Source organism: Mauremys mutica, chromosome 4 (assembly GCF_020497125.1).
Source record: "Mauremys mutica isolate MM-2020 ecotype Southern chromosome 4, ASM2049712v1, whole genome shotgun sequence".
Classification (NCBI taxonomy): domain Eukaryota; kingdom Metazoa; phylum Chordata; order Testudines; family Geoemydidae; genus Mauremys; species Mauremys mutica.
The window spans coordinates 46,226,216-46,249,475 of record NC_059075.1 but is presented as its reverse complement, the minus strand read 5'-3'; the positions used below and the strand labels follow the sequence as shown (position 1 = coordinate 46,249,475).

The 23,260-nt window shown below is 44.6% G+C and overlaps 1 protein-coding gene across 5 annotated transcripts in view; it reads right to left on the bottom strand.

Annotated features, from left to right (window-relative positions):
* RALGAPA1 (Ral GTPase activating protein catalytic subunit alpha 1) overlaps nt 1–10,848 on the bottom strand; it is a 265,455-nt gene extending 254,607 nt beyond the window's left edge. For 3 of the 5 annotated variants that reach the window (XM_045013658.1, XM_045013659.1, XM_045013660.1), the window contains exon 1: nt 10,548–10,848. In XM_045013658.1, the coding sequence (XP_044869593.1) occupies nt 10,548–10,653 (106 nt within the window). In that variant the 5' untranslated portion in view covers nt 10,654–10,848. The remainder of the gene's footprint in view (nt 1–10,547) is intronic. The other 2 variants (XM_045013661.1, XM_045013662.1) reach the window with 2 other exon arrangements.
* Nucleotides 10,849–23,260: the final 12,412 nt, after the last annotated feature.

The window sequence follows — 23,260 nt, the reverse complement described above, 5'->3', positions numbered from 1 at the left end:
AACGATGTTAGAAGGGAGCATTACACAACTTTAAACGAGCATGTTCCTTAATCAGCAGCATAACAAGAAAATGACGTTAACCGGGACAACTTTAAGTAAGGAGTTACTGTACCTAACTTCAGATACTTTAAAGGAGCTTGATTTTCCGAGGGTGGATGCACAATGTTTTCAGAAAAAAATTACCCCCTATGACGGGCACCCAAAAAACAGTTGCCCAAAAATTGGTGGTCTTTTTCAAAAGTCTTGTTAAGTCACTTCCCCAAGATCATACAGGATATCTGGCAAAGCAAGGAACTGAATTCAGACATTGCAAATCCTAAACTACCCCTTGACCACGGGACCATCCTTCCTCTCAACCTATATGCAAGAGATTTTGTATCCATGATACCAATCCCATGACTCTGTTAAGTAAAACCATCTTAGCAGTACAAATGTCAGAAAATACAATATGTTATGCAGAATATCAAATATTTAAGTTTATAAATCAAAAGTTAGATTAATCACAACTTGTTGCTTCAAACACCTTAACACAGTGACCTTGAAACAGATGTGCAGCACAGAGTGAAGGAAGCAATAATTTTTAATGTGTACCTAATCCTGTAAAAGGGAGCCCAGGGCAGCTCCTTATACCCACGAACTACCCCAATAAGTGAAAGTTTGCACAGGCTTAAGGGTCCACGCATCCATGCACTTGGGGAGCTTTTTTGAAAAATATATAAAGTTAAACATATTATACTAAAACAGTTTTGTTCATTTTACCCACTTTCTATGTATTATAGCGTGCAATCACAGATTTTCATACCAAATTGATAAGATAAGTTAAATTACTTAAAATTATAATTTTAATGGGCTATGTCACCAGAAACTATCAAGGGATGGTTACTTAGAATTATTAATCTCCATGTAAAATTAAATTTTGCTTTGTTGACTAGATTTCTACTAAGTAATAGTAGTAGCAATTTAATTTAATTTTAAAATAAATAATACTCTCTGTGTAGGACAGAGGACTCAATGATGAACAGAACTAGCTTACCAAAACTTCAAATTTAAAAAGAAGGAAGAAGAAGAAGAAAAAAAGAAGAAGAAAAAAGAAAACCAAATGTTATCTCCTCTACAATCATGGTATGTATGCAAGGTAAGGTGTAAACAATCTATGCAGGACTAGGATTTACACTACAAAGAGTTATCACTACTAAATGCTGTATATGTAATGCTGTAAAATATGATAAAGACCAAGCCATAGTTGCTTTTACATATGATTTTGACTGTTTAAATAGTTTTCAACAATAGTTCTTTATTTAAAAACAAAAAATTATGAGTGAACACAAAGTATGTGGCAACACTAACATAAAAAAATATTTTCTCACTTTACAGCAGGTTATACCAACTTAATAATAAAGATACCCATGTCAAGTACTGCTATATAATTAGAAAACTTAAAGGGCTAGATTTATATTGAGACTTTATAGTATCAGGACTTCAAATGCAATTTTTGTAATGATCTGTGCAATCAATAGGAAAACATTTCAGTGTCCAAAATTCCTGTATGTGTCTGATCAAGAAGGCAAATGGTACAAAAACTATAATTATTCCAGACTTCAAGACAAGTAATCTGCTTGCTGCCTTTCAGTAGGTTACAGTAAACTGCACAAAGCACAGATATTTATAATGACAGTTCTCTTTGAATTAAATAAAGGAACTAATCATTTGGAGAAGTTCATTAGAAAATTCTCAGAACTTAATGGAACTGATAAAAGTTACCAGAAAGAATGTTAAAATAAGATGATAAAACATTTGATAAGCCATATTGCTTAAATTACTGCATTCCAAATATGAGATGGGGAAGGTAGCATTGCTATTCAGTAAGGAGTTTCCCAGCTCTCTTAATGCTTGACTGTTAAAATGGTGGAAGGCTTTTTACAACTCCCATTTAACTCCAACATCTGACTAAATGTTTGGAGAACGGTGTCTTTGTTTCATAGATTCATAGACTCTAGGACTGGAAGGGACCTCGAGAGGTCATCGAGTCCAGTCCCCTGCCCTCATGGCAGGACCAAATACTGTCTAGACCATCCATGATAGACATTTATCTAACCTACTCTTAAATATCTCCAGAGATGGAGATTTCACAACCTCTCTAGGCAACTTATTCCAGTGTTTAACCACCCTGACAGGAACTTTTTCCTAATGTTCAACCTAAACTTCCCTTGCTGCAGTTTAAGCCCATAGCCTCTAAGGACAGAACAAGAAGCAAAGGTGAACAAGTTTTCTCCCTCCTCCTGATGACACCCTTTTAGATACCTGAAAACTGCTATCATGTCCCCTCTCAGGCTTCTCTTTTCCAAACTAAACCCAATTATTTCAGCCTTCCTTCGTAGGTCATGTTCTCAAGACCTTTAATCATTCTTGTTGCTCTTCCCTGGACCCTCTCCAACTTCTCCACATCTTTCTTGAAATGCGGTGCCCAGAACTGGACACACTACTCCAGTTGAGGCCTAACCAGCGTAGAGTAGAGCGGAACAATGACTTCTCATGTCTTGCTCACAACACACCTGTTAATGCATCCCAGAATCACGTTTGCTTTTTTTGCAACAGCATCACACTGTTGACTAATATTTAGCTTGTGGTCCACTATAACCCCTAGATCCCTTTCTGCCATACTCCTTCCTAGACAGTCTCTTCCCATTCTGTATGTGTGAAACTGATTGTTCCTTCCTAAGTGGAGCACTTTGCATTTGTCTTTGTTAAACTTCATCCTGTTTACCTCAGACCATTTCTCCAATTTGTCCAGATCATTTTGAATTATGACCCTGTCCTCTAAAGCAGTTGCAATCCCTCCCAGTTTGGTATCATCTGCAAACTTAAGAAGCGTACTTTCTATGCCAACATCCAAGTCATTGATGAAGATATTGAACAGAGCCGGTCCCAAAACAGACCCCTGCGGAACCCCATTTGTTATACCTTTCCAGCAGGATTGGGAACCATTAATAACTACTCTCTGAGTACGGTTATCCAGCCAGTTATGCACCCACCTTATAGTAGCCCCATCTAAATTGTATTTGCCTAGTTTATCGATAAGAATATCATGCGGGACCGTAACAAATGCCTTACTTGTTAAAGATATAACACCCGTGTCCCTTTAATTAGGGTATGAAAACATACAATACATATCCTCAGAGACTTCAAGGGACTTTGGATCAGGCCCAAAAGTGTATACCACTCTGTGCATACTATAAATAAGTCTGTATCCTATGGGGGTACATTTAGACCTAAATTACATAGCATGAGCCCCAGATCAATGCAACTGTCCTTCCAATATAACATGATCCATTTTAGTTTCTTTATGTTAATTTTTTGTAATGCTGTCACAGATTATTTGAGTGCAACCAGATTTTTGTATGGAAAAGTCATTACTGCTTTATAGAAGTTGCCAAGGGAAAGCAGCTGGATGTTTTGACATCTGGGGTGTTCAGCCTCCAACATTCCAAAAATTGATGAACAAGCACATTTGCTGGATGTTTTTGCTGAACTGAACAGCAGTAAAATACCGAACATTGACATTTACACGATCAGGTTTAAATTTCAACATTCCATTGAGATGAAATAAAGTATCCGAGAGCTCTCAAACCTAGTTGTTTCAGGTTAACAGCAAACTCAGGGGGAATCAACACTTGTTTACATTTATTCCATTTTTAATGTTCTCGCTGTAACCATACAAACTGGAGTCTTAAAACTTATTTTAATGAAAACTTAAGCGCGGGGGAGGGGGGAGGAAGGTGGGTGAGGTAATCCCTTTTATTGGACCAACCTCTGTAGGTGAAACAAACAAGCTTTCGAACTTCAACAGAGCTCTTCTTCAGGTTCCAAAACACAGATATGAGGCAACTGTAAGACATTCTGCCACATCTGCAAGTCTTCGTAAGTCACAAATTTAGCCCATGCAAACCCAAGTCCGCCCCCAGAAGCCAAAACTACTCCTTTGCCTACCTTGGACCTTTGACCTGATCCCAAACTGTTTCCTAGCACAAACTCATTATTCAGTATGTTTGCCAAAACTCACTTTGGCAATGCCCCTGCCCTCCCCGCCCAAATAAGCAGCAAACCTAGTCCAGGCTCACAAGTCAAGACCAAAACTTAACCTAGTCCAGATTCCTTAACTAAAAGGCAATTCCTTTACATGAGCCCAAGAACAACAACAGCAACATATCCTATTGATTAGGTATAGCTGTTAACATTAAAGAAAACACACATTCTGCTGCTATTGCAGAAAATAATGCAAGTTTAAAGATCCAATAAGAACTTTGTGGCCTATCATCCCTAAAAAAAATTCCAGAATGCTTCTCTTTGCAATAGTATTCCCCCTCACCACTTCTATTACCTTTGCTAGAAGGATCATTAACTCTTTCAGCTGGTATAGTTTGCAAGACTGAGAGATTATAAAGCACCATTTTACAGTATAAAGCCACTGGATATTTATCCTTTTGAAATGTTGTAACAGACATGTTCAAACAGGTATTTGTTTAATTTAAAGCCCTTCTGATTTAACCTACATAGGCCAATCCACACCTGTAAGCATCTCAGAAATAAACTTTAGATAATGTTTTCACCCCTTAAACAAGAGACCAGTCAAACTGGATGTCCAACATACGTTTCATCCAGCTGTAAGGTACAGACTGATTTCCTCTCTACAGATAGCTATAGATAACTCAAAGTCAACAGGACTGCTATGGATGAAAATTCTTGAGTTCTCAACCACTGTAAAATTTTAAAACAGTAAACTGGAATTGTGGAGCATGTTTACAAACACAATACTAGCAATAAATTGGTTTGCATTAGCAGCTATTAAGTTGGTCTTAGTTTTATTCCACAGTGAAAATATAATGGGGAAAGAATAGTTTTATTTTTGATGAATATTTTGCATCTAAAATTTAAAAACTATCAGGACCAGAACATACAAAAAAAATTCTGCTTAAGCTAAGATTTTATTCTCAAAGGACCTAGTTTGCAACAGTGTACATTTAACTGATTCCACAAAGCAAACACCCATAATTGCCTACTGCGGTGTTTTCTTTCTTTGAAGCAGCTGGTACTGGTCACTGTTGGAAACAGGCTTCTGGACTAGATAGACCACTAGTTTTGATCCAGTATAGCAGTTCCTATGTTCACGTGGAACCTTGTTTTGTAGTCATCAGGAACTTGTGTGTGTGGCATATGCTTTCTTAATGGTATCGATATTTCAGTGTGGTTTTATTGAGCTATGGTGACCTAGTTTTCTTTAATGTGAGCCACCTTGGATTTTTAGAGGACATCCAACTCCACATGCTTTAAAACACAGCAACCTGAAGCAGGGACACTGCTTTCTCCCTGTGCAGGAGAAAGGAAGCTATTCATATGTAAATACCGCCTAGTGTTATCTCTCATGGCCTGTATGAGGTGACTTGATTGCTAATGGGCCATGTCTTTGGAGATGAGTTCCATCTGTTGGGGAAGGCTGCCTTAACAGGAGGGGCAGAGGTGTGCTTCATGCTCCTTATTGAGGTGGGTCTTGCCTTCAGAATAAATAAGGCAATTTTCCAGTCTAATGTTGGTTTGGAAAAGTTTACAGATGCTAAAATTGGGTTTTATGGTAGCGAAGCTATCACTTCTCTACAATATTTCCATGACCCCCGCCCCGATAATTGATAAAAATTGCCATGACTAGTCACAGCATTCTTGATCAAAAGATGCTTTTAGTGAATTGTGTGCGCACAGACACAAATGACCCCTTCCTACTTTTTAAAATATATATATTTATATATTTTATATAAAAATTACTATGGTAATTATGGATATTGTTATCCACATAAATGTTTAATTCTTTTTAGGATGCTGCCAAGGTCTTGGTCTCTATAAAAATCTTGTCACCATTATATCCATATCTTCATTGTGTGAAAAATATTTCCTTATCAGTTTTGAATTTGCCACTTTTCAATTTCAATGCATTTCCCCTTGTTCTTGTATAATGAGGAAAAGTGAATAGACATTTTTACCTTGTCTGTGTCATTTATTATTGTGTATTTATATGCCCTCTCTGAAGTCAAGTCTCAATCCTTTTAATTTCTCTTCATATGAGAGGTTTTCCAGATCTGAATCATTTCCATCTCCCATCTTTGAACCTTTCTACCTTCTGTTAGTCTTTTTGTGATGGGGGTTACTAGAACTGAACACTATTCTATGTGAAGGCATATCATTGTTTATATGGCATATTTTCCATATTAGTCTTCATCCTATTCTTTATGCATCGTAACACTGTTTGCATTTTTTACTGCTACTGCACATTGAGCAGAAGTCTCAACTGAGCTGTCCACAACAATGCCAAGGTAGTTTTCTCAAGATGCAGTTACTTTAGAACCAACTGAGCTGTAAAACTAATTCAAATGATTCCTTCCAATGTCTATTACTTTGCATTTGTCAACAGTAAATTTCATCTGTCATTGTATGGTCCATTCATCTAGTTTGGTTAGGTCTTCCAAAGTTAGTCTCTTCTGGTTTTGACCAAAAATATTGTGTCATCTACATGTTCTGACACCTCATTGCTTGCCTCCTCCACTTTTAAATACATTTAGACACTGGTCCTCATACAGAACCATGTAGCACCCAACTGTTAATCCTCTGTCATGATGAAAACTGACAATTCCTATTCTTTATTTTCTATTTCTGATCCATGCCAGCACTCTGCCTCTCCTACCAGTACTATTGTACTTCACTATTTTAGTAGCCTCCTATGAAGGACTTCATCAGAAGCCTTGTGAAAAATCTAAACAAGTTATGTTAGAGAATTATCCTTTTTCCATTATTTTATTAACACATGCAAAGAGTTCTAATAAAGCAGTGACTGTCCAGGACTTGGATTTGTAGTCACACAATGATTTACTGGACCAAACATTAAGTGTACAGCAGAGATTCAGCTCCCAAGTACGTTACCGTCAGTTTACTTTGCAGCTCCATTAAAGGGGTTTAAAGTTTATGAAGGGAGGTAAACTCCTATCTTCTCTGTGGATGTGAAATGACTACGGGATTCTCCTTTTGCTACAACTTGCTGATATGCAGAAGTTGGGGAAAGAAGTGATCTGACAGGTACAAAAGTCAGTCTTCACAAAGAGTGGGGAAGCAAAACAGAGCAGAGATTGTGGAAAGCTTTTCCCAGAGACAACACTGGAGTGGTTGGGTTGGCTCCCCTGGAGCATATGGCAGAGTGCCCACTATTACAATATGGTGGAGTAGTCACAGAAGATGGTAAACAGGAAGCTACAACACTTCACTACTCAGAATAGGAACAGCTCCTGGTGTACCAAATAAATGCAGACAGTTATCCGTATCTATTGCTACCAGTCATCTATCTGATGCTGGCACCAATATTTTTAAATTTGGTCCTGCAGACCAATCATGAAAGGAGGATGAGAGAAGAGGCAGAGTGTCTTGTAAACAAGCAGCAGATCTGCTTGCACTGTGTGCGTGCCATGTTTTTAAGGATTGAAGGGAAGGAGTAAACCTTACAGAATAGAAGACTACAGACAGACAATCAGCAATCCATTTCTTTCATTGTCAAGTGTGTATGTGGGAGGTGCCAATAGGAGCATCCAGAATAAGTCCTGTCATTTTTCCAATTCACAGATATATAGGAGAGCACATCTGCAAGAAGGCACAATTTTGTAGCCAGATCATGGCAAAAAAAAAAAGAAAGGATGCAAAACAGAGTCACACCCAGCAAATCTGCCTTTGTCTACATAGTCATGCACTGGACTGTACTCTAAGGCTATGTCTACACTGGCAGCTGAACGACAAAATTTTGTCTTTCAGAGATGTTAAAAAAAAAGCCTGAAAGACAAAAGTTTTGCCGACGACAAGCGCCAGTGTGAACAGCGCTTTGTCGGCAGGAGTGCTCTCCTGCCGACAATGCAGACACAGCTTATTGAGGGTGGAAGTTTTTGGCGGCAGGAGAGCTAACAAACAGCAGCTACACTGCACAACTTTTAGCAGCACGGCTGTAGCGACACAGCCATGTCAATAAAAGCTGTGTAGTGTAGACATAGCGCTTCAAAGCGCTGCCGTGGGAGTGCTACCGCGGCAGCGCTTTGAAGTGCTAAGTGTAGTCAAAGCACCAGCGCTGGGAGAGAGCTCTCCCAGCGCTGTCCGTACTCCACCTCCCTGTGGGGAATAACGGACAGCGCTGGGAGCCACGCTGGGGCTTTGACCACACTGGCGCTTTGCAGCGGCGCAATTTGCAGCGCTGGAGAGGGCGTGTTTTCACACCCTGCTGCAGCGCTGCAAATTTGTAAGTGTAGCCAAGCCCTAAGACTGTGGCAAATGGAACAGGCAGGTGCTGAGATGCCCCAACTGATTTAATCTGTTTTAAAGTCACTGCAAAAACCTCAGATTAATTAAGAACCATTAGCTGACACTGTGATGATGTTCCTAATAGAGCTGCAGCCCTTGTTTCTTATCAACCACATCTAACTTCCAAAGGAGTGGAAGTAAATACTCGAAATTCAAATCAAACAAAACAATACACAGACTAAGGGTAGCCAAATAACATCAATTCAGAATTGCATTTTGTTCCTTTGTGAGGCTGGTTCCTATTGCAGACTTCTTCAAACGCTGGAGAAGATGAGGTTACTTGTCTTCTGCCTCTTTTGAATAAAAGTAGAGTACAGAATGTGCAATTGCATAACTTCCTGGGCAGTATACTACCCGGTTACTAGATTGAAAATTTGTATCGGAAAATATCAGAATATAGAGCTTTCTGGTTGATAAACTGCCGGATAACACAGCATATTTATACACAGCGCAAGCCACAATTGGTCCAGTATAAACAGGTAAGAACAATTTAATGATTTCAAGGATAGGGAGATAGCTGTTCCAGCCCACCCCAGCAGTAAGAGAAGTTAATTACAAGGATGTAGTATCCTCTTTTGAGGCAGTGTAATTATAAGTGCTTAAACTGTAAGGCTGCCACATGTTAACAGTTGTACCCTGGCATTGGCATTTAGAGGAACAAATATCAATAACCATTTTTCTTGGCAGTTTTGAACTGTAAGGACAAGAAACTTATATACACCCCCCCCCCAAATAAGAACAGCCGAGAGCACTGACTCCTACCCAAAAACTAAGAAACACAGTTGCACCAAGGTCACTCTTCTTGACCCAGCTCTAAATACATGTAGAGAAAGTGACAGACCTACAATTGCACCCAATGTATTTCAGGGCAGAAAAACAGGACACAGCTAACTATTTGCAGTAAATGTAATCACTGTGTCTGTTCTCCAAGTATCCTTGAACAGACTTGGATTTTTACAAATGTATTTGTTATTTCAACCTACTGACCTCTAACAAATCATCATCACCATGACTACTGCATCATGTATTCATTACTTATCATTCACTATTTGTACTAAGCTACTGCTTAGTGCTGATTCCACTCTGACTGAAGGACTCCCAAACCCAAAAGGAGCTTTCAGGATGATCACAAGAACACATCCAGCATGAATACGCATCTGAATACATTTTAACGAGTATTTGTGATGCGGTTACTGTGAAAATCCTTACAAACAAAATTTGCTAATACAAGCATTTATGTAATATGGATAAGAGTGGTTACAAATGCCATTAAAGCTCATTAGCAGTTTTTATTCAACAAAGATATTAAACAATTTTGCAGTATTTATAAAGATCTAGCATATTTTTCTTTCACAGGACAAATTAATCCACAACTTCCAAAAAACTCAGCATTACTGTAGTCTTTCATATTACAGGGCTTGGGGGGGGGGGGCGCGGATAGAGCAGGAGGAGGAAGAGGGGGGAAGAAGAGGTGGCATGAATTTAATTAACCCTTCACTCCACCTCAAAAATTGCCTCAGCAATCCCCGGCACTCCTGCAAAGCCCTGTTCCAAGCAGATGTTCCATGACGTGAGCTACTTAGGAACACTCAATGTTAATGTCATTTACACTTAATCAACACCGTGTAGACTATCATGCCAACAAAGAGGTTTGGTTTGAGGCTCTGGGCCTTCCCTCCTATCTTTGGGTGAGAATCCACCCACCCCCTACAGGCAACACCGCCCATCCTCCCCACTCTCTCTGCCCCTCACCCAAGCAGCGGGGCACACACAAGTTTTGTGTCTTTCTAAACCAGGAACCTGAGCCAAGAAGCCCCACCGCCAGCCGAGGGAGGGAGGGAGCGAGCACCCAACCAGGGCTCATCAGGAGGCGCCCACAAGCCTGGGTCGCCAACCACAAGGCACTGTAACACACCCCAGACTGGAGTGACCCCACCCCTGTGCCCCCTCCGGGCCGGGACCCCTCTCGCTCTCAACGCCCCCCGAGTCGGGGCACCTTCCTCCCGTCCCCACCTAGACCCCACTCGCTCCCCACGCTGGGGTACCGTCCCCCCGGCCGCTCTCGCTCCCCACGCCAGGGCACCTTTTCCCCCGGCCCCGCCCGGCCCCTTTCGCTCCCCGCGCCAGGACACCTTTCCCTCGGCCTCCCTCGCTCCCACCCTGGGCCTCACCGATGAGGACGCGCAGGTGCTTGAGGCGGGTGAGCGGGTCCTTGCGGCTGTCCAGCACCTTCTGCGTGGATTTCCGCACATCCCCGTGCGGCTTCTTGGAGAACATCCCGCAATCGAGCCCCCCTCGCCGCTCTCAAGAGGCGGACAGCGGCCTCCGGATCCGCCCGCACCAGGCCCCCTACATAGCAAACAGCGGCAGCACCGCCTCCTCCGGCTGCGATAGGGAGGGGGAGTGGCGCGGAGTCAGCGCCCGAGAGAAGGGGGAGGCAGGGCCTAGGCTACCGCCACAGCTCTAGTAGCCCCGTCGCTTCACGACAGCCGTCAGGCAAACCCCTGGTGTTCCCGTAGCAACCGCGCCGTGACGTCACAGCGGGGCTGAGGTTTCAAGCGCACGTTGAGGCGGAAGGTTGACTTCTACCTTAGGGGGAAGCGCCCAGGGTGATGGCAAAGGGGTGGGGCTTGGGGAAGCGCGCGGGGAGAGTAGTGCCCAGGACTGAGCTGGGTCAGTAGCTGGAGCAGAAGGACCCGTGGGCTGATTGGGGTGACAGTCACAGCAGGCATTGGAGTCAATGGAGAGTGACCCCAGCCCTGGGATAACCCTCACCAAGAGAGTCAGGAAATAAAGTTTCAATTTCTTGCTAACACTTCTCTGTGTCACCTTCTTATGATCAGTAGCAAAATCAGGTTTTTTGACACTACAGCTACCAGGTGGGAGCAAGAAGGGAAGACATTTGATATAAGGATTCAATGCTGGGTCTCCTTCAGGACACCAAAATGACAAAAGCCAGAGAAGGAAAATATCAATATTCCAAATATTGAAAAAGTCCCCAAAAGTTAAGGCTGGCAGTATAGCCAACACCTGACATTCAAAAATCATAAGTTACCCACCAACATTAAGTTTGACTTAAAAGCCATGAATCATAAAATAATATTTCCTTCCCCCCTCCATTTTTTGTCTTTTCATTTAGGGTTTGTGTTTTCAAGCATTTTTCTGCAACCATGAGTAAAGCTGTGATTTTGACACAGAACTCATGATGTTCACAGTAATATGAATTTGAATAAAGTCTATGAGAAGTCTGTCCTGCACTCACTCTGCAGTGGCAGTTGCTGTCCTTCAAGGCTGGTCTCAGCTCACCGCTCTAGATGTTGTGACCTAGCGCAGGCCTATCCCTCCTCCGTAGATGGAGGCAAAAGTGACAGACACATCAAACCTGAATGCGATCTTGTGTGCCAGGTCGCAATGCCCAGAGAGCAGGGAACTAGACAGAACACCGCAGTACATGCATCTCTGCTGTGGTGTGGGTGCAGGGTAGACTCTCATCCCCCCTTTTGTGACTTACAGTCTTTTCCCCACACCTCTGCCAAGAAATTTACTAAAAATTGATGTACCAAAATCATAGCCTTGAGTATGAATGCTAAAAGGTTACTTTTTTTTAAATGAAAGCTGAGGTTCTCAGGTGATAATGTGATCCCAGCAGCTGGAGCTTTAAGAAATATACCAACTGTTTGCAAGATTCATAGTAAAATTGCAAGAATTGGCAACATTATCTTGCGGATATAATAAAAGAACACATTTCATTACAACACAATAACTTTAACTCTGAAGGTTGATTCTTTAATATTAAATATATATTACTTTATACTTAATGAGAATAATTTATCCAATAGCTGGCAGTGCAAGATTTATGATATCCTTAACAATTTGTTTCTTTATTTTTAAGTGCTTGGTTTTCTAAATTGTGTGACAAGTAAATACATTTTGTAATTCCACAACCTTAATTTTTTTAAATAATATTTTTGTTTTGAGAATTTGCCAGGCCTTTTCTTTTATTTTTAAGTAACTAAAATGAAGCCCCTTGCTTGATCAAGGTGCCCCAGGCTTTAAGGCTGAGGGGGAGGTAGGGGAACCCAGGCCCTCCCACTTCACCAGGTCCCAGCCCAGGGCCCCGTGTAAGTCAACTCTTGGGTAGGGGGCCTCCCAGCAGGGAGACTACATTCACTGCCCTGAGCTACTTCCTATTGCCATCACTTCATTGTGAGGCATGGCAGTGGTGACTTATCTCTAATAGTATCCCCTCATGGCCACTGGGTCGCATCCTGTTGTGGTCCCAGGTTCCTCTGGGCAGGGCAGCCATGTGTTTGGCAGGGTCAGAACTCCACATGGTCTCTGTTCTTTGGTCACACAGTTCTGTCTTAGGCTGGGTGCTCCTAAGCCTCTTCCTCTAGCCAGGGAGACGGTGCTTGTCACAGATGCCGGCTTCCTCCTTGCCCCGAGGGTGTTCAACCCCAGCTCTGCCCAAGGTCCCGCCCTCACTCCACCCCTTCCCCAAGGCCCCACCACCTGCTTGACCCCTCCCCCAAGCACGCCCTGTCCCCGCTACTCCCACCTCACCAGTCAGACCCAAAGTGAGGCAGGTTCCCCTCTTTTCTCTCCCCTCCTGGCCTGGCATTGGCTCCTGGTATAAGGGGACAGGGCTAGCTGGGCCCAAAGGTTCTCTTTAACCCCTTCCGTGCTGTGGGCTGTTTCTCTGATTCATCATTCACAGGGATATATCACCAAATTATTAGAGTAAGGATGGAATGATGCTGGCCAAGCTAATAATGACTCCTGCAGAGCCATGCTTCATTCAAAGCACAACTGGCAAGATATGCCTGTTCATTATGTAGCTAAGGCTGTGATCTTACAAACATGTAAGCACATGGGGTGGGATTTAGAAGGGACATAGGTGTTGCAGTGCTGAGTGTCACACCACTTAGCAAACCACAGGAACAACACTGCAATCCACAAAGCTGTTAGACACCTAGGCTCCCTATACAATGAATAGGGAGAGATAGGCACCTCAGAACAGGATCTACAAAGCCAGCATGCTAGGCCCAGAGCTGCCTAAGCTAGTCAATGGGAGATGCTGACTACAAAGGTGTATGCTAAGTTCCACTTCTCTCTCAGAGATAGTGCCCAAGTCTGGTCTGCAGGGAGGCACTTGTCTCTACTTGTGATCCACAAAGAGGAATCCCCTGCCTGGAAAGTCAGAGACCTTAGATGCCTAAGGCACTTCTTGAGGGAATAAATTAGGTACCTGCCTCCCACTTTAGAAAATAGACTGAGGCAGTGGAGGTGCCTATCTTATAACTTTTAGCCCAGTAGTTAGAGTAGTGATTGCCTGGGATGTGGGAGATCCAGGTTCAATTCCCCCCTCTCTGCCAGATGGAGAGAAAGAATTTAGACAGGAGTCTCCTATCTTGAACCATGGGATGTTCAGATGCAGGGCTCCCTCAGGGTATGTCTACACTACCAGAGTAGTTCGATTCTACTTAAATCGAATTTGTGGAACCGATATTACAAAGTCGAACGTGTGTATCCACACTAAGGACAGTAATTTGACTTTGTGAGTCCACACTAACGGGGCAAGCATCGACATTGGAAGCGGTGCACTGTGGGCAGCTATCCCACAGTTCCTGCAGTCCCCGCTGCCCATTGGAATTCTGGGTCGAGCCCCCAATGCCTGCTGGGGGAAAAAATGTGTCGAGGGTGGTTTTGGGTAACTGTCGTCATTCAACCGTCACTCCCGCCCTCCCTCCCTGAAAGCGCAGGCGGGCAATCAGTTCGCGCACTTTTCTGGTGAGTGACAGCGCGGACGCCACAGCACTGCGAGCATGGAGCCCGCTGCGATCATCGCTGCAGTTATGGCCGTTGTCAACTCCTCGCACCTTATCGTCCACCTTTTTCACAGTCAGATGCTGAGAAATCGGGCGAGGAAGCTACAGCAGCGCGGTGAGGACATGAAGTCTGAGAGTGGCACAGACCTCTCACAAAGCACGGGACCCCACGCCGTGGACATCATGGTGGCAATGGGTCATGTTCATGCTGTGGAACAGCAATTCTGGGCCCGGGAAACAAGCACGGACTGGTGGGACCGCATAGTGCTGCAGGTCTGGGATGAATCACAGTGGCTGCGAAACTTTAGGATGTGTAAGGGAACTTTCCTTGAACTGTGTGAGTTGCTGTCCCCTGCCCTGAAGCGCAAGGACACTCGGATGCAAGCAGCCCTGACTGTGCAGAAGCGAGTGGCCATAGCCCTCTGGAAACTTGCAATGCCAGACAGCTACCGGTCAGTAGCGAACCACTTTGGCGTGGGCAAATCTACCGTGGGGGTTACTGTGATGCAAGTAGCCAACGCAATCGTTGAGCTACTGCTCTCAAAGGTAGTGACCCCGGGAAACGTTCAGGTCATCATAGATGGCATCGCCGCGATGGGATTCCCAAACTGCGGTGGGGCTATAGATGGAACTCACATCCCTATCCTGGGACCGGACCACCAGGCCAGCCAGTATATTAACCGAAAGGGCTACTTTTCAATGGTGCTGCAAGCACTGGTGGACCATAGGGGATGTTTTACCAACATCAACGTCGGATGGCCGGGCAAGGTTCATGACGCGCGTGTTTTCAGGAACTCTGGTCTGTTTAGACGCCTGCAGGAAGGTATTTTCTTCCCGGACCACAAAATAACTGTTGGGGATGTGGAGAATGCCTATAGTGATCCTCGGGGACCCAGCCTACCCGCTAATGCCTTGGCTCATGAAGCCCTAATCAGGCGCCATGGACAGTGACAAAGAACTCTTCAACTACCGGCTGAGCAAGTGCAGAATGGTGGTGGAGTGTGCTTTTGGATGTCTCAAGGGGAGATGGAGAAGCTTACTGACTCGCTCAGATCTCAGCGAAACCAATATCCCCATTGTTATTGCAGCTTGCTGTGTGCTCCACAATCTCTGTGAGAGCAAGGGGGAGACCTTTATGGCGGGATGGGAGGTTGAGGCAAATAGCCTGGCTGCTGATTACGCCCAGCCAGACAGCCGTGCGATTAGAAGAGCCCAGCGGGAAGCGCTGTGCATCCGGGAGGCTTTGAAAGCTAGGTTCCTCAGTGAGCAGGGTAACCTGTGACTATTAAGTTTGTTTACAGAGAAGCTGAACCTGCCCCCATTTCTTTACCCAGCTAATGTTGACTATCCTCTGCAGTTACATACCCTCTTCACCCCGTTCCCCCCCTTCCAACGCACGCTTAAAAATAAAATACATGGAACTTTGTTAATTAACAGTTTTCTTTATTACTGATTTCGCGGTAAAGGGTTGAAACTGGGACGCAGACTGTGGTGGGTAGGGTGTGTAGTGATGTAAAGACCGCTTCTAAACTCGAGGAATGACAGGCTCCTGCTCCTAGAGCGGTCCGCAGTGGCGGACTGGTTGTTTCAACGGAGCCTGCCACCCCTCCTTTTCGGGACTCTGTGTGTGGTGGCTATGTGACTTTGTGGCGGGGGAGGACGGTTACAGATCCCCTGCTGCGTGGCTCTGTGATCCAGGATAAGGACCGCTGCATAAGATCTCTAACCACCCTCCCCTGCCACAAAGTCACATAGCCCCCCACACACAGAACATGAAAACCACCTCCCAGACTGACCAGGGTGCCTAGTGACTGCACTGTGTGTGTAACCTGCTGCTGAACCTGCCCCCGTGTCTGTACTCTGGTAAAGGTGACTGTCCTGTCCAATTATCAACCCCCTTCCCCCCCTTCAAACACAGTCTCCTCTAAAAGAACATGACGGAACCAGTAATTAACAGAAAAGTATTTTTTATTATCAACTAGACAGCTAGGGGATGAAACTGGGACAGGGGCTTGGGTGAGGCGGGAAGGAAAGGACTTATCAAAATTTTGGGAATGAGAGCCTTCTTGTACTTGAGCACTCTGTAGGGGTGGAGTGACAGTTTTCACGGCCCCTGCCACCCCTCCTTCTTGGTACTTTGGGTGAGGGGAGGGCAGTTAGAGATAGACTGCAGTGGGGCTCTGTCCTCCTGCCTCCGGTCCTGCAGAACATCCACAAGGCGCCGGAGCGTGTCCGTTTGCTCCCTCATTAGTCCAAGCAGCGTTTGAGTCGCCTGCTGGTCTTCCTGCCGCCACCTGTCCTCCCGTTTGCTGTGTGAGCGCTGGTGCTGCGACATGTTCTCCCTCCACTGGGTCTGCTGGGCCGCCTCGGCTCGGGAGCAGCCCATAAGTTCTGAGAACATCTCGTCCCGTTTCCTTTTCTTTCGCCGCCTAATCTGCGCCAGCCTCTGTGAGGGGGATGCCGGGGTAGGTCGGGAGACAGTCGCAGCTGTGTGATGGGAAAAAGAGAGTGAATTCCTTACAAAGATACATTTTTGCAAACAATGAACATAGTCTAGTCTGTCTCTGTGAACAAGACCATGCACAGCACCTATCTCATGCGCACTCAGGACAAGGTCGACTTTTCGGCCTTCACATTCAGTGCCTGGGGCCTTTCAGTGGAGATCAGACAAGCGGGGCAGGACAGCAGAATTCGTGTTGCAGGCAGACATGATAAGCCGCAGACTTTTGGCTGCTTAAAACTTAATTTATAGCAGTGCCCTCCTTTCACGGTCAAAGCAATGCTCCTAGCGTTGGCCAGTTCCTGCTGCCGGCAATCCGGAAAGCATGCACTCTGCCCCTGTCCCACCCCCTCGCGGCTGTCCCCGGGAAAGATCCCTGTATGCTGCCCCTGTCCCGCCTCCACCGCATGGCTGTAAACCGCCGGTTACAGTTATGTAAAGGAACAGGCAAGCAGTCCCAATACTAACATTCCCCTAATTCAAAGCAGGTCACCATGAGCGAGATCACCCTGATGAGGATCAGTGACACAGATAAAGACCACATGCTGCGTGAAAGCCAGCAAAAACCAGGGCCCTATGCCGCCATGCTCGTTGAGGCAATGATACCCGAGTATCTGATGATAGCCTGGCGCGGAAAAGTGTGCTACCACGGAGGATGCAATAAGGCCGCTCTCCCCAGGAACCTCATGCAGAGGCTTTTCAATTACCTCCAGGAGAGCTTCATGGAGATCTCCCATGAGGATTTCTGTTCTATCCCCGTACATATTGACCTTCTTTTCACATAGTTAATATTCCTGTTCTGTTAAAAATAAATGTTTACATGTTTAAAGCACTTACCGACTGATCCTTCCCCTGATTCAGTGTCCGGGTTAACGGCTGGGGAGGGTTGGTAGGGGATCTCCGTGAGGGTGATGAAGAGATCCTGGCTGTCAGGGAAATCAGCGTTGTAAGCGCTGTCGACTGCCTCGTCCTCCTCATCTCCTTCCTTATCTTCCCCATCCGCGAACATCTCCGAGGAACCGGCTGTCAACACTATCCCATCCTCAGAGTCCACGGTCAGTAGTGGGGTAGTGGTGGCGGCCGCACCTAGAATGGAATGCAGTGCCTCGTAGAAACGGCATGTCTGGAGCTGGGATCCGGAGCGTCCGTTTGCCGCTTTGGTCTTCTGGTAGCCTTGTCTCAGGTCCTTGATTTTCACGCGGCACTGCGTTGCATCCTGGCTGTATCCTCTCTCTGTCATGGCTTTGGAGATCTTCTCGTAGATCTTTGCATTCCGTTTTTTGGAGCGCAGCTCCGAAAGCACAGACTCATCACCCCACACAGTGATCAGATCCAAGACTTCCTGGTCAGTCCATGCTGGGGTCCTCTTTCTATTCTGAGATTGCATGGACTCCTCTGCTGGAGAGCTCTGCATCGCTGCCAGTGCTGCTGAGCTCGCCACGATGTCCAAACAGGAAATGAGATTCAAACTGGCCAGACAGGAAAAGGAATTCAAATTTTCACGGGGCTTTTCCTGTGTGGCTGGTCAGAGCATCCGAGCTCGGACTGCTGTCCAGAGTGTCAACAGAGTGGTGCACTGTGGGATAGCTCCCGGAGCTATTAGCGTCGAATTCCATCCACACGTACCCTAATTCGACATGGCCATGTTGAATTTAGCGCTACTCCCCTTGTCGGGGAGGAGTACAGAAATCGAACTAAAGAGACCTGTATGTCGAACTAAATAGCTTCGTTGTGTGGACGGGTGCAGGGTTAATTCGATTTAACGCTGCTAAATTCGACATAACCTCCTAGTGTAGACCAGGCCTCAGTCTCTCCTGGTGAAGCTGTTCCACACTGGATAAAATGAAAGAGTGATTGGAGCAAGGGGACTGGACACTGGCATCCCTGCCTCCCAAATGAGTCCCCTAAAAACTGGACCACAGAATCATTCCCACTCTTTCTCTCTCCCTGGCCCAATAACTGTTCCATTCTGAATAAATACTTAAATAGTCATTGGGCCAGAGAGAGACAGCATGTGAGAATGGCTCTGTGATCCAGTGGTTAGGGAACCCAGGTGGGATACCCTGGGTCCAGTCTCCCTCTGCTCAGGGGCAGATCAATTATATAGATTTTATTAGGATCAGGGTCACAGTTTTTCCCTAGCTCAGTGTAAAAAGCTTTATAAAAACATGAAAATGTTAAAATCATATACATTTTTTAAGGGCTTTACCTCAGGAACACTTGGACCAAGTGACCGCAAATTTACACCACTAATTCTGCCTTCAACCGGCATAACAATTTTCAGGAAAATCTGACTTTGCATGTAGTGTGACAGGTTCTGTCACAGAGACCCCCTGATGTGCTGAAACTACCTTTGAGCCCATTTTCCTTGCCAGCTTGACTTCCAGAACCCTGTCTTGTTGAGCCAGACACGCTACTCTGCTCCAACACAGACCCAGGGTCTGAACCATGTCCCCAAAGCTGCAGGCTTTAACTGAAAACCCCTCAGCAGGTACTCCTGTCTCCAGCACCCAGACACCCAGCTCCCAATGGGATCCAAACCCCAAATAAATCCGTTTTATTCTGTATAAAGCTTATACAGGTAAACTCATAAATTGTTCACCCTCTATAACAGTGACAGAGAGATATGCACAGCTGTTTGCTCCCACAGGTATTAATCACTTACTTTGGGTTTAATAATAAAAAAAGGGATTTTATTAAGTATAAAAAGTAGGATTTAAGTGGTTTCAAGTAATAACAGACAGAACAAAGTAAGTCACCAAGTAAAATAAAGCAAAAACACGCAAGTCTAAGCCGAATACATTAAGAAACTGAATACACCCTCAGAGATGTTCCAATAAGCTTCTTTCACAGACTAGACTCCTTCTTGTCTGGGCCCAATCCTTTCCCCAGTACAGTTCTTGTTAGTTCCAGCTCAGGTGGTAAGTAGGGAATTTCTTATGACTGCCGCCTCCTTTGTTCTGTTCCACCCCCTTTTATAACTTTGGCACAAGGCGGGAATCCTTTGTCTCTCTCTGGGTTCCCACCCTTCCTTCTAAATGGGAAAGCACCAGGTTTAAGATGGATTCCAGTACCAGGTGACATGGTCACTGTTAGACCTCATTCTCCATTCTTTCAGGGTTGGCCTGCACCTACCCAGGAAGGTTTGCAAGTAAACAGAGCCAGTTACAACCAATTTTCCTGGTTAATGGGAGCCATCAAGATTCCAAGCCACCATTAATGGCCCACACTTTGCATAGTTACAATAGGACTTCAGAGTAATACTTTATATTTCTAGCTTCAGATACAATAATGACACATTCATACAAATAGGATGAACACACTCAGTAATTATAAATTTTGTAATGATATCTTACCAGAGACCTTTTGCATAAAGCATATTCCAGTTACATTATATTCACACTCATAAGCATATTTCCATAAACATATGGAATGCAACATCACATGTGGATTTTAGAGCACTTTAAAGAATCAGTTCTAAACAGAAAGTTCCACTCAATCTTAACAATGATGTGACTAAGGCTATTCCATAACTGGGTCTGATATTGCTCTCACTGAAGTCAATTGCAAAAAACTCCTATTAGCATCACTGGGAGCAGAACTGGACACCAACAAAACGTTGCTTTAACACAGAATGGTTACCACACCTCTACATAATCTCAGTATCTGACTCCATAACCATAGAACATATATAACTATTTTTCTCATTATCATCAGTAAACATGGTAAAGAACAGGTAGCTGGTGAATAGATATTGTTCCTGGGGTGATGCAGCCTTGCAAAGTTGTCATGAAATTGTAACAGGACCTAAGAAATGACATATAGTCTATCCTACACCGATCTTCTCAACATCTGTGGTTTGAGTATACAGTATTGGATCTATCTGACCTAGATTAGAGACGCTATCTTTCATATTTTTACATGTCCTTTAGAACTGTGATTCTTCTGGCACTCTGCAATAATCATCATCATCTTCTTGTAAATTGCATGAGTCATGAATACACTCACAAACCATCAAACTCACATTTTCTAGTTATCAGGTGACAGCCATCACTATAAAAAATATTACCCTATTCTATAGTAATAGCTCCAAACTCTAATACTATATTGTTATAGTAAGGTATACTTGTTTTTATTTTCTTTACAGGGATGTCATTGGAGAACTAATGGAGGATGGGAGAGAGAGAAGAGAACTGGAAAAGGGCAAATATATAGTACCTATCTATAAAAGGGGAAATAAGGACTTCTTAGGGAATTATATAGACCAATCAGCTTAACTTTAGTACCTGGAAAGATAATTGAACAAATAATCAATCAATCAATCAGTTTGAAAGTAAGGTGATAAGTAACAGTCAACATGGATTTGTCAAGAATAAATCACATCAAACCAACCTAATATCCATCTTTGACAAACAGGGATGGGAGGAAGCAGTAGATGTGATATATCTTGACTTTAGTAAGGCTGTTGATAGTCTCATATGAGCTTTTCAAAAACAAATTAGAGAAATAAAGTCTAGATGAACCTGCTATAAGGTGAGTACACAACTTTTTGGAAAAGCAAAATCAAGGAGTAATTACCAATGATTCACAATCAAGCTGGAAGGACATATTGGTTGGGGTCCCGCAGAGATCTGTCTTGGGTGTTGTTCTATTCAATATCTTCATCATTTGTTTGGATAATAACATAGAAAGTACACCTATAAAGTTTGTGGATGATACCAAATTGGGAAGGGTTGCAAGCACTTTTGGAGAACAGGACTAGAATTCAAAATAATCTTGACAAACTGGAGAAATGGTCTGAAATCAATATGATGAAATTCAATAAGGACAAATGCAAAGTACTACACTTAGAAATAATCAATTGCACAAATACACAGTGGGAAATGACTGCCCAGGAAGGAGGACTGCAGAAAAGGTTCTGGGGGTTATAGTGGATCACAAACTAAATATAAGTGAACAATGTAACACTGTTCCAAAAAAAGTGAACATCATTCCGGAATGTGTTAACAGGAGTGTTGTAAACAAGACATGAGAAGTAATTCTTCCATGCTACTCTGCACTGATCAGGCCTCAGCTGGAGTATCGTGTCCAATTCTGGGTGCCACATTTCAGGAAAGATGTGGATAAATTGGAGAAAGTCCAGAGGAGAGCAATAAAAATGATTAAAGGTCTAGAAAATATGACCTCTGAGAAAAGATAGAAAACATTGGGTTTGTTTAGTCTGGAGAAGAGAAGATTGAGGGGGGACAGGATAACAATTTTCAATTACATAAAAGGTTGTTACAAAGAGGAGGGAGAAAAATTGTTCTCGTTACTTCTGAGGACAGGAAAAGAAGTTATGGGCTTAAATGGCAGCAAGGGAGATTTGGGTTAGACATTAGGAAAGGCTTTCTAACTGTAGGGGTAATGAAGCAGTGGAACAAATTACCTAGGGAGGTTGTGGAATCTCTGTCACTGGAGGTTTTTAAGAATGGGTTAGACCAGTGGTTCTCAGCATATTTACCATTGTGGGCTGCATATGTAGCTCTCTCTATGTTATGATACCAAATTGGGAAGGGTTGCAAGCACTTTTGGAGAACAGGACTACCTATACATATATACACTACCTATACATTTAAAAAAAAAAAAGGTTTAGTATTTCAACACTGGTAAATGTCTACCAAGAAATTTAAAATTAGCAAAATAAGTAAAAACATTAACTATTAAAATTAATTAATTTACTATAAGTGGGCCTTGGCATGGCGTATTGCAACCCTCACTTCCACGTTGCTGTAGGTGGCATGGCTGATCTGAGTGCCCAGAGAGCATGGCTGCAGAGCCTGCCTTACAAAGATGGAAGTCCTGCCAAGTGTGGGACACACACACACCCTGCCAAGACTACCCCTACATATACCCAGCCCCCCAGCCAGGGACTGCCCCTCAGCCCCTCCTCAGACTGCCCCCCCCAGCCAGGGAATGCGCCCCATCACCCAATTCCCTTGGAACTGTCCCTGCAGCATCCAGACCCACCCCCAACACTAGGCTGGCACACATGCTTGCCCTGCAGGGAAAGGGTGCCCTGTCCTGGGCAGAAATGACCCCCCAGGGATTGTCCCCCCATGCACCCAGACCCCCACCTAGAGACTGCCCCCGGCAACTTCCCCCAATGCCCAGCCCCCACAATGACTGCCCCTCAGCTCTCAACCCCCCTCCCATCTAGGGACTGTGCCCCAATATCTAGCCCCCCATCCAGGGACTGCCACCAGCCACCAGTCCCCCCCACTTAGGGACCTTCTCCCATGCACTGGCTGCACCCCCCTCCCCATGGCCCAAGCCCCCTTCTGCATCCTCTCCCCATGCACCAGCCTCCTGCACCCCCCCCCCACAGCCCTAGCCCTCTGTAATGCCCTCCCCACACCTGCTAGTCTCCTACTGTGGCTGCAGGTAGCTTAGCCATGCAGCGTGCCTTGCCTGCCTGCTGCTGCGGTCCTAGTGCTGGGGGTTGCGCTCCAGCCAGGGTCACTGGACCCATGATCCTGTGGGGTGGAGGGGTGCTGAACACCCATACCTCCTGGCA